Raw genomic sequence first — 12,813 nt, forward strand, 5'->3', positions numbered from 1 at the left:
TCTTTCTCTCTCTCTCTTTCTTTCTTTCTTTCTTTCTTTCTTTCTTTCTTTCTTTCTTTTTCTTTCTTTCTTTCTTTCTCTCTTCTCCTCCTCCTCCTCTCTTCTTCTTTCTTCTTTCTTCATTCTTTTCTTCTTTCTTCTGACAGAGTCTGGCTCTGTAGCGCAGGCTAGAGTGCAATGCCATGATCTCAGCTCACTGCACGCTCTGTCTCCTGAGTTCAAGTGATTCTTGTGCCTCAGCCTTCCCAGTAGCTGGGATTACAAGCATGCTCCTCCACACCTACCTAATTCTTCCATTTTTATTAAACACAGGTTTGCGTGTTGGTCAGGCTGGTCTCAAACTCCTAGCCTAAGGTTATCCACCCATCTCAGCCTCCCAAAATGCTGGGATTACAGGTATGAGCCACCATGCCTGACCCAGATTTTCTTTTAAACCTCCAACACAGTTTTTTCATTAAAAGATTCGTTAGGGAAAATAAAGTTTTTGTTTTCGTTTATCAATCTTTAGGTACTCTAGAGAGTTTATAAAATGTATAATATGTCTTACAGAAGATGTTCAAAGGCAATTGATGAGTGTCCATTTGAATGAACAAATGGAAGGATGAAGAAGATTGAATGCGAATATGCAAATGAGATAGGAAAATATTGTACAATATCTTCGGATTCATTTTTTATACACCTACTGGTATCAGTATGTGCAGTTTAGGATAGGAAATCTGAGTTCTATGATCAAATTGATTAGGGACCTGCTTTTCAACTTACAGTAAATAATTGAGCCTTTCTGTAACTCATACAATTAGCAATTTGATAAATTTTTATTAAGCACTTTCTATCTGCCTAGTGCTGAAACGTTGCTAAGTATGTTTTTACCTAATTTTCTTCCTGATAGTACACTTTAGTATAATAATGAAAATGTACCCTGATTTTTCTTCCTTGGAGCCAAATACTTTCTCACACTGAGTAGGTGAGTGGCTGGTATCTGCAACACTGATAAGTGAGAAAATCATGTTATAAACTGACCATTCTTTGGACCGTATTTCTAGAAAAGTAAAATCTTGATAAGGGTACCAGCTAGATTAGCTATTAATTACATTTATAAAGGAGTATATGTAATGAAGTAGAATTGAATGTATTAAACAAATTGCATCTTTATCAAATATATGTTGCTCATCCTTTTTTTTTTTTTTTTTTTTTTTTTTTTGAGACCGAGTTTCACTCTTGTTACCCAGGCTGGAGTGCAATGGCGCGATCTCGGCTCACCGCAACCTCCGCCTCCTGGGTTCAGGCAATTCTCCTGCCTCAGCCTCCTGAGTAGCTGGGATTACAGGCACACGCCACCATGCCCAGCTAATTTTTTGTAATTTTAGTAGAGACGGGGTTTCACCATGTTGACCAGGATGGTCTCGATCTCTTGACCTCGTGATCCACCCGCCTCGGCCTCCCAAAGTGCTGGGATTACAGGCTTGAGCCACCGCGCCCGGCCTGTTGCTCATCCTTTTAAGAGATCAGTGCAATCATCCATATTTTCTCTCCACCCCATTATATTTAATTAAACGGTTTGGGTCCAGTGGGGTCAAAGGTGTCCAGTAACACTTACCATCTGACAGCAAGCCCACGGCCTATATTCTGTGAATGTGGAAGCCCTGATTCATTGCAACGAACAGGTATCTGCATTAGGAAAACAGCTACCACTCTAATTTTCTCTAATTGACTTGTTGGCAATGCTAACAGATAGGGCAAAAGATGCAGGGACATGCAGAGTGGGCCCCGACAAGAACTTGGCATGGATGAGGCCACCGAGTGAAGTATATAATCTGTAATGAATAAAGGACTCTGGGATGTCAACCTGGCACATGCCGCTGGCATTTAATTCACACAAAATATTAATTAAAAATAATGATGTTCTTCCTAGCTTTTGTTGCCAAGTACAGCATCTTGGTCTAACCCTGAAGAGCTGTCTGCAGGTTTCTTGATTCATTCCCTCAGCCCCAGAAAAAGACATTCATCTCTTACCTTCAGGGACACCTTAAAAAAAGCTCTTAGAATAATGGGTCTCTCACCTACCAAGTCTCGGAGGAAGGAGAATCCAGGTTTTTCCTGATTACCCATTTCTTGTCGTTTTCAATCTCTGTAATCAATAAATGTGCATTTATTCTCCCCTCTCCTGAGCACAATGAATATACTGGCCAAGAGCCATCTATTTTGGATGCTCAACGAGTTATTAAGTATTTCTTCAGTCTCCTTTATTCTGAACTAAAGTGTTCTACAAGAAAGGTTGGCCAAACAATAATGCAAATCTGATAGATGATTTCAAATCTGTGGAAAAACCTAGAATATTCTTGATTTAGAAGAATTCCCATGGACATCCACCAAAATCCAAATTATTTCAGTATGATTAAATCACTTTAAATTCAAAGAAGAAAATACTGCTGAGCTTTATTATGCAGAGGCAACTGATAAATTTTTAAGCCTATGTATTTGCAACATTTTAGCAAGTACAAAAAAATACATTTACTGTCATGATTGTCATGAAGTGTATTCTTGCACAATGGGGTCTGGCCATAATTAATGATTAATTCATTTGGAGTCATCATGATAATATTAAATGTGTTTAACTCATTTGTTGCTTCTGTAGAGGGAGCAATTCTAGGCAATTCTTTTGTGATTTATTGGTTTTAAAGTTGAAGAGCTCTGAGCATGTGCAGGAAAATAGTTCCACATTGCTCTCTAGTGGTACAGTCGCAAATTACACCTTTTTTTCCTACTGGCAGAAAACCCTCATTCTTCCTTGCTCCCAATTCACACTTAAAGCTTCTTTCCCCCTCCATACACATTCAAACAAAATACCTCCAACATAGTGTAAAAGATATCAAAGCACTATATCCCACTAGCTAACTAAGAAATGAATAATTATTTTATTATTGTTGTTCTGGAAGATCAAGTATTAGAACAAACTTTATCAGGGCCAGATAAAAATCCTATTGTTTCCTCAGTAGGTCCAAAATGCAGTTTGGCAAAAGAACAATACAGAGGCCAGACTCCCGAAAAGATGTTTATGAGCAGATAAAGTGCGAGAAGCTTGAAAGAAAGCTCCTGGAAAAGTCAGTCAAAGGGGTTCTGGAGTCTTCCCAAGCCTTTATTACCTAGGTAGTTCTGCATTACGTTAGAAAAGCCAGTTAACTTTTCTAACTGAGCCTCAAGTTACTAACTGACAAAGGAAAACATTGAGCCAGAACGCCTTCAGGACTCCTCGCTCTATGTGATATTCTTATATCAGTTACAACTACATTGCAAGTGTGTTTACTTTTCACGCGGCGAAGCTCTTACCACTTTTTGTTTACGTGTAGAGTTGATCTTCTCCAAGGTGTACACAGCATAGTAGGGATTGGTGAGATACAATGATTAGTATAATTCATTAATTCAACAGGTAGTAAATTATAAAACTCCCAGCTCTGTTTAGCATGGCTAAGGATCAAGTGAAAGAAGCTGTCGTTACTCAGATGACTAGAGATTTGATAGGTATCAGTATTAGCAAGAGCCTGTATTGGAACGACAATTACCTCACATTTATGGGGGTTGGGGATGAAGAAATGATGATTGCTACTCAGGATGATCCATGTAACAGCTAGATGACATGTTATTGTCATTCATATTACGGTAAAAATTCAAACCAATACAATGAGAACCAGGTAAGCTATTTTTAATTTTTCTAATAAGAAATAATTCACACCCTGAAAGACTGAAAAATAATAATCCAGTAATGTTACAGAAACTTTTACAGAGGGCATTTTCTATGGAGCTATAAACTAAGCACCTTGGTGGTGGGAACAGAAAAAGGAAGACATTAATTTAGTGTCTCATGGATATGCTGGCTATCCATAAACTTCAGCTGCTAACCCTGATTAGGAAGTCAAAAGCTTCCTATCAAGTAGAACATTCTTAACTTTGAATCCTAATTCTATTTGGATGTGTGAATATAAAATAATCACTCCAAATCTCCTAGCCTAAAAACCTGTTTCATTATTTTATATTCAACCCCCTGCTTCCATACTTTACCACATCATATGAAGCTTCTCGTTTGTTGTTGTTACTGTAATGGTTGACACCTTGACTATGGAAGACCAGACATGAGTATCTATTTTTCCAAGGTTATATGTATATTTGCATGTAGCTGGGTATGTAGGAATCTATCCAAGGTTATAGACTAGTAACCACTCTCTAGGCTTGGATTCAGTTTAGAGAGATAGTTTTGACAGCAAAGGTTTATTTTATTTATTTCAATGATCTGCCAACACCAAAAAATTTGATAATTTCTCATAAATATATGGATTTCCAGATAATCTGACAACACTGGGACTACCTTCCTTGTGCTAATATATTATATTGGACCAGAATAGTGGTTCCACTTGAGATCAGTCATATACTTTCTAAGATCCTCTCTGCCCTATTAGCTCTCATACACGGTAGCCAAATCTATGTGTTTTTTTGTTCTTTCTCTCTCTCTCTCTTTTTCTCTGATTGATTAAAAACAACACACACACACACACACACACCCACCCCTACCCCTCTCCTAAGCATTTGAGTTTGGAATTTCTGACCTCTTTTTCACTCTCTTGATAAATACTTAGATACAGGCAAATACAGAAATGTATTCATTTGAACCAAGTGGAATTTGAACTGCAAAAAGGCAATTTTAAATGTCTCAAGCCTAATAAAAATGTTTACGTTTTTCGTGCATAGATGGTTCACATATTGGAAATCAGACTTAGTCTCTACTGCAATAACTTGAAATAATATTTTTCCCATTAAAAAAAAAGTGTATTTTTTTTGGTCTGCTCAAGTGTATTTTCACCACTTTTTTGCTGAAACGTTTTCTTCCTTTTATTTTACTTCCAAGTCCTACCCTTCACAAGCCCCAATTCAAAGTTCGTATCTTCCAAAAGGCTTCTTTGATGACCCAATTCCTCTCTAAGTTTTCAGACCTCTAAATGTATAGCAGTCATAAGCTATATCTCATGCTTTATTGTTTAATTTTACATAGTCTTTCATTGTTTTCTCTGCCCAGAATTATGTTAGAAACCTGACAGAGATTCATCTTCTACAAGTACTTGGATCTCAAAGAGCATTTAACACTTGTCAATTGATTACTTGCTTATTAGGAAAAGAGCTTGAAACGTAAATTTTTCTAAAAGAAATATTCCCTTTTGGAGGGAAAGCAATTCACTGAATAGAAGCCTTTTGACTATATTAGATATAATATTATTTTATTATTCTTGCTGTATTACAGCTCTTGAATCCATGTGATTTAGACTGTCAATATCTTTAACATTAATACTTAGGTCACATACAAATTTTATGAAGAAAATCAGATTAATTTTTATAGCTCCCTCTCAGAGATAAACTCACTCATTTTTAAAGCTTTTGTATTTTGATACAAAACCCAGATACAGAAAACCACGTGCAACAAATGTGTAGCTTAATGAAGTATTATAATTTGGAGTTCAACATGTTTATTTGCTCTATTTTCTGCAAACTGTCATTTAGGTCCAGAGGCTAGTTGAGACTAAGTAGGTTTGATCCCACTGGTGAAACTCTGGAGGGTAGTAGGTTCTTTCATCAGGACGCACAGACTGTCTTGTCTCTATTTTATCTTAGCAATTATTAATACTGAGATCCCTTCATCAATGGGGGCTGTAAAGCAGCAATATTTTAATTCTATCATTTTGTTTTTATTTGTTAGCTAGAATTATGTTCTGAGTTCACAACCTCAGAAATGACCAACTGTTATTATTCTTTAAAATACCTTTTTCAAATTATGCATTCTTCATACGTCGTAACACTGTGTTTTTCTATGTGCAGATTATCCTTATCTCTGGTATGAGAGAGTCTCTTCAAATTGACTCCTGAATCTGTTTGACATGACTTTACTAGTTGCTTCCATTCTATCTAATATGTCAAGATATTTCAGGTTGAATTGGCATGTTTTCTACTTCAAGAATCAGCTAGTTCTGCAAGAAGCTGTTTCTTTGTATTAGGAATTATTTTTTTTACCAAACTATAGTCTGTGTATTAGGGATGCTTATTACTATTGAGTCCATGTTTCCAGGCTTTTTTTTTTTTTTAGCAGAAAGAGCTAGAACAGAGAAAAAATAAAATTTGAGTTCAAACTTATTTTTCCAGTTCAACTGTAGGAACACAGACTTTATTTAACCTTTTCTGTATTACATCTCTAAGTCTTTTCATCTACACCAAGAGGTTCTCAGAGACATAGGGGAAGATAGAATATCATGTTTACTCATTTGCTTTATTTCATATTACATTAGTCTCAAGATAATAATAAAAGTGTCAACATCAATAATAATTGAAACATTTATCTTTGCATATACTGCCACTAGTCTTTAATTTTGTCTTAAGATAGTACTGTATCTATAATATCAAAACATGGAGCCATTACAAAAACCTTCCTTTTAACTTAGTTTATTAAATTTTTGTTCATCAGTTAGCTATTATCAGTGTTCCTCTGGTCATTTTGTTTGCCTACAGCTAATTTTCTAGTAGTTCGGGGGATCAGGGAACAATATTCCTGAGTGTTTGCAAGTTGATAACAGTTTGACTCTACCCTTTATGTTTAAAGTTAACACTTTTTGACTATAAAACCTTGAATTACATTTTCTTATGTTGAGTATCTAAAGTTACTCTAATTTCTTCTGCCACAAAATGTTATATGAAGTCTGAAGTCTGATGATCTAATTTTTTCTAATATGTCATATATTATTTTTGTCCAGATTACTAAAAAATTATTTTAAATCAGTAATTTTTTCAGTATTCTGTTTTTATTTTCCTTTGGATTTTCTTCATCAAGGATTCTTATTATCTGTATGTTAGATCTTCAGTATTTATCAGTTTTTCCTGAACCCTCATTTAGTCTTCTTAATTTCTTTTATGTTTTCATTTCATACTTGTTGCATTTATTCATCTAGTTACTCTACTTATCTAAAATTTTTTAATTTACATATATGTATTTCTTGAGTTATGACACATCATTTCTGAGTTTTCTGATTTATGTTGCTCTTTCATATCTGGTATCATTTTCTTAATGTAGTTTAGTTAGTTTTGAAATCATAAGTTGCAGTTTTGATGAATATTTTGGGGTAATTATTTCTACTTTTTATCCATTTTTGTAATTTTCTATAGGAATGATATTTTCCTATTTTATTTTTTCTTATGGTAATTTTATAAAGAGGTTTCCCTCAATATATTTTTGTTGTTTACACTGATGTAACTTGTTTTTCTGTTTGTTTGTTTGTTTTTCCAGAAATTCAGAGAGCTCTTTTGAGTACACAGAGCTCCCTGTCCTCTTCTTTTCATTAGACATGTTTCAGCAAACTACAGGTTACAGGTAGAATCTGGCCCGGGTCCTGATCTTGTATGGATGCCTGAACTATGGGTGGCTCTTACATTTTTCAGAGTTGTAAATAAATAAACAGATAAAAATGTGACAGAAACAATGTGACATTCAAAGCTAAAATATTTACTATCTGGGCCTACAAAAGTTTGCCAAGTCTGGATACAGACTAAACACTATGGCAGCTTGCTTTCTGAGTTTTCATGGTTCTTCTTCTCCCCTAATTTTATCTGGACTTTAACCTTCATCAATATTTTTCAATCTTGCTTATATCTTACATCAGTTCCCAGGAGGTTGTCCCCAGTTTGGGTCCTGTCCTAGAGAGGAGACTTTGGAGGTCAGTTTTGAGTGTTTAAATTTGTTGTTCTGAAACTGAGCTGCTGTGCTTTCCAGCATTAGCTGATATCTATTTTAGAATTACTCTCTTTTTAGGTTTGATATTTCCCTTTGATTTTTCTTACACAGATGCTGATAACAAACAGATCATGAGACTTTTTGGTTGTGTATTCAGACCCTCTTGTATTTTAGGGTTGGAGGACACACATCATCACAGAGTTTTGCAGCAAGTAGCTGAATGCTTTCGGTTTTCTACCTAGTAGTAGTTCAGTGTGTTTTCATATGGAGATTGAGGAAGATCAAAAAACCCTATTGCTACCACCTACTGCCACTATCCTTTCAGAATTCAACTCACTCATTCTTACACAATTTACCGAGTAGACTATATTAAATTTGTTTTGAGGAAAATGTTTTCCCTCAGTGTTTTGGTACATTAAATAAATCAACATGTTTGTATTGTTTCTGTTTTTCTCCAGAGTCAAGTTCCCATTATGTAATCTCCCTAAAAGCTTTTAACAATGCAGGAGAAGGAGTTCCTCTTTATGAAAGTGCCACCACCAGGTCTATAACAGGTAAGTTAAATTGTTAATCTTCCTCTGACAAAGTAGCATGTGATTTGTGGTGAGAAAAGAAAAACTAAAATACAATACAAAGAAGAAAACAAAAATGAATGTATGCAATTATCTTCTGAGTCTGATATGTATAGATATAAAAATGCACACACATATGCATGCATGTTTTATTTCTTTGGTTGTCAAAATTAAGTAGGAGGAATTCAGTTTATAAATTAGCACTTGGACTTAAAGAATACAGATCTCTCATTCTGTTCCTCCCCAATAGCTTCATAGTTTTGGTGCCCTGATACCATTCTTCCATCTCCTGAGCAGCTTGTCTCAAATCAATGCTATCTTTGTCCCTGCACAAAGGTTGCCAAATGCCTAAATAGACACTTGCTTCTCCACACAGGGTCCTTCAAACTAAGATGACAAGGAAAAGCTAGCCTTCTGGGGTGGTTTGCACTAGGCTGAGTGATGTGGGTGTTATCTTCCTGAGCTCTGGGCCTCCAGGTCACCTCAGCAGTGCCCAGGGCCTCAGGACATTAAAGGGAGTAGCTGATTCAAGGTCTTGTCACCCTTAGGAATTTTTCTGTTAGTTGGATTATAAAGGCAGCACATAAGATTAAAAGAGTTAGGCCGGGCGCGGTGGCTCACGCCTGTAATCCCAGCACTTTGGGAGGCCGAGGCGGGTGGATCACGAGGTCAAGATATCGAGACCATCCTGGTCAACATGGTGAAACCCCATCTCTACTAAAACTACAAAAAATTAGCTTGGCATGGTGGCGCGTGCCTGTAATCCCAGCTACTCAGGAGGCTGAGGCAGGAGAATTGCCTGAACCCAGGAAGCGGAGGTTGCGGTGAGCCGAGATCGTGCCATTGCACTCCAGCCTGGGTAACAAGAGTGAAACTCCGTCTCAAAAACAAAAACAAAAACAAAAACAAAAACAAACAAAAAAAAATGAGTAAAAGAGTTTAAGAAACTGAGAAAGAAATGGGTAAGATGGTGAGATCCAAACCATTTAAAGAGGCTATTTGTTAGCATGGCTAGGCTTACCAAAATACAGTAAGCAACTCATGTTTGTAAGGCTATTCAGAGCCACTGGAGAATCGCTTGACTACTCCCCCAAATCGCTGCCACAGACTTTTGTCTGAAATCTCTAGGTAAAACCCGAGTTCCCTATCTAATTAATACATTGAACCTGCCCCCCTCATACCCTTCAGACCTCATTTAACTTGTCAGATATTGTCCCCTTAACGAGAAGAAAGGATCTGAGACAGCAAGCACCAGAGAACATGAGATGTTACTGAAGTTTGAAATTTAGACGAGTAGGAAGAAATAGTAGTAAAATAAATAGCGGAATCCTGTGGCTTCTACCATTGCCCAGATTTATGTAAACTTTGCACAGTTTGTTTGTCAAATGTACAGGCTTCATTTGTAGATTATCTTAAGAATACTGTTGTTCTATATTCATAATGGTTATGTGATGGTCTCCAGAATATACTGTCTCTGTATTGATTTCAATGGTATATTTTAAGGCAAAGTTGTTATTCTAGTCTCTTTGAATCTTTGACCATTGCTTCCAGGTCTAAGATCTGTCTAAAGTAGGATGCAAAATTTTGGGCAGCTGTCAATATATTTATCTGTGGAGACAGTATATCTCATTCATTGTATAATCAAAGGGGTTCATGACTCCCCTTAAAGGGCAAATAATTAACCCAGAGAATATTTACTATCAAACGTGTTATCTCCAAATATAGAGAGATGAGAAAAATTGAGGTTTAGGATTTTAACCGAGACATTACCATGATGGGTGTCTGGGATTTTCATGAAGAGAATAAAGACCTTATTCTCTGGCTCTGCCAGCAACACGATTCTTTGAGAGCAAACAAACAGGCCACTTTGGCTGCACCATTGTGTCCCATAATTTTCCTTTAGTGATCATCTCTGTCCTCCTTATGTTATAAGATCCCAGGAGTTGTTCATTGCCATGGTGACTTGGCACTTGTGATCACGCCATGCCAAATGATACTACGGTCAGTCTTTTCAAGCTCTTATTCTCTTACCAAATCTAATGCCCACGAGGAATGACCAGTGAGGTGGCAAATAAAAATCACTTTTCAATCAGAAACTGATAAAGGTGAAAGAATTCAAAGATACCGAAAGTAAGTTGTTCAGAAAGAACCATTCTTCTTAGTACACGTTGCATTAATTCTAGCATATGGCATTCCCAAAGTGGTGTCTAACACACCAGTAACCAGGCAATTTTTGTTTTCTGATGACTCAGATCCTAATGGGACTGAGAATAGAAATAATACTAAAAGTTGGAATTTGTGTGAGGAATTTTATTATTGGAGAAAAGCCAATTAAAGGTTTGAGAAAAGTGCTTGAATCTAGCCCTTTTCAAAGGAAAGAAAACACTTTTTCTGAAAGTGGCTGAATTATTTTATTGTGCTTCCACATGTCATGGAAAACAAAGGACAAATAAATGAAATCAAAGGTTAAGGAAACCATTAACAAACATGTCAGTGCCATGTAGGAGACATCCTCTGTCTCTAAGCTTCTGCAAAGGAGTCCCATGAGCAGTCTTGAACAAGGGCCTATATAAAGTAACTACAAAATATATCACAGGCAATAAAACATCAAACTAGAATAAGCATCAGGTTATGGAGTTTTCTACACACATATGCTCACAGATATTGGTGAGCTCTGGAGCCTCTTCCCATACTGGGAATATCACTATTAGGGCTGCCGAAAGTCTCACCTGGCCAAATGCATTAAGAGTCTAGTTTTGCTGTAAAGCCCTTTATTTCTTATTGTAAGGACAAGCTATCTTAAGCCTGGGGAAGAAAAGAGGACAAAAATCAGAAGACGAACAAAACACACTGTTGAATTGGCTTATTTTCAGCTGTTTTTTCAATGTTTAAATGAAGTACAATCCCATGTCAAACGGCATTAAAGTTTATTTTTATTTATTTACATATATATATTATATCATATATATATTTACACATATATTTACATTATATATATTTACATTTACATTATATAATATATATATTTACATATATTACATATATATATATATATAAACATATATTACATATATATATATACATATATATATATTATTGGAGATAGGGTCTCATTCTGTTGCCAAAGCTGGAATGCAGTGGTGCAGTCATGGCTCACTGCAGACTTGACCTCACGGACTCAAGCAATCCTCCCATCTAAGCCTCCTGGGTAGCTGGGACTACAGGTGTGCACCAACATAGCTGGCAATTACTATTAATTTTTTTTAGAGATGGGGTCTTGTTATGTTGCCCAGGCTGGTAGTGAACTCCTGGTCTCAAGTGATTCTTCTGCCTCAGCCTTCCAAAGTGTTGAGTTTATAGGCATGAGTCACCACACCAAGCTAAAAGTCGTTTTGAACGTTAGTATAATGACTGAACATTTATGGGCACTTAAGGAAACACCTATTAGGAATCAAATGAATTTCTTTGCAAAAGCTTTGAGGCTATCTTTTGTCTTTTACTAAACTATTTTTTTCAATTTTTTTGAATGAAACCACTCAGTCAGCAGCATATAAAGCACCCAGGAGTAGGAAGAGAAAAAAAAAAAGTTGTGTAACAACAAAAGAATGTGTTAAATTCAATTATTCAAATATTAATAGTTTCTGACCTGAGAGAAAAAGACAATTAATATATGCAATATGCATTAATAGCTGTGCATGCTGTGCACGAGAATGCTCTGCTTTGCTGGAAATGCTCTATATCTGCATCAGACACTAGGCTTTTGTAGCAATTTAACACTTGAATTTGCCTAGTGCTATACAAGAAGTGAATTTTTCATTATTTAATTTTAATTTATTTAAACTTAAATAGTTCGTATAACTACTGGCCTTTGCATTAGCATAGCTCTGGAGGAAGTGTCAAGTAGAATGACAAGCCACATCTGAAAAAAAGTTTAATCCATAAAATGGGGAAAAAACACTTGGCCAAGGATAGAAATTTCTGGACTGTGTAAGTCCATCAATAAATACAACAAACACCCTTGTTTGAAATTTGAGAGAAGCATTTTGGAGCTTTCCAAGAAACTCAATAACAATAGTCATGAATAATATACTCCTTTAAAATCAGAAATAGTAGGATTGACTATTAGCATTTCTTGAAGTAGAATCACCCTATTTCAAAACCTTATGTATAGCACCTGTGAAAAACCATGCAGTTAATATGTGTTTACCAATGAAACTGGATTAAGAAAACAAAGAGGGTAAGCCACTAAAATGGATAGATTAAAAAAAGGAGTATGTAAATTAGAAAACTTTACCCAAGTGTATCCCATTCTTCTTGTAAAGCCAGCTAAAAATAGAAACAAGTAAAGCAAGGTAGCACCGACTTTAATTTAGCAAAAATGTCTTCCACTGCTATGCAAACCTGATGAATGATTGTGATCCTTGTGGAGACTTCAATGTCTTCTCTTCCCCCTTCATCATTTTATAAATCCATTTGAGTTTA

At 35.9% G+C, this 12,813-nt stretch overlaps 1 protein-coding gene across 4 annotated transcripts in view; it reads left to right on the forward strand.

The window, feature by feature from the left end:
* Positions 1-12,813, forward strand: part of DCC (DCC netrin 1 receptor) — a 1,203,097-nt gene that overhangs the window by 1,046,143 nt on the left and 144,141 nt on the right. For all 4 annotated transcript variants that reach the window (XM_032259518.1, XM_032259520.1, XM_032259521.1 and 1 more), the window contains exon 16: positions 8,218-8,313. In XM_032259518.1, coding sequence (XP_032115409.1) covers positions 8,218-8,313 — 96 coding nt within the window. The remainder of the gene's footprint in view (positions 1-8,217; positions 8,314-12,813) is intronic.

The sequence above is a fragment of the Sapajus apella genome, unplaced genomic scaffold, assembly GCF_009761245.1.
Source record: "Sapajus apella isolate SASKATOON/1434 unplaced genomic scaffold, GSC_monkey_1.0 scaffold109, whole genome shotgun sequence".
In the NCBI taxonomy this organism is placed as follows: domain Eukaryota; kingdom Metazoa; phylum Chordata; class Mammalia; order Primates; family Cebidae; genus Sapajus; species Sapajus apella.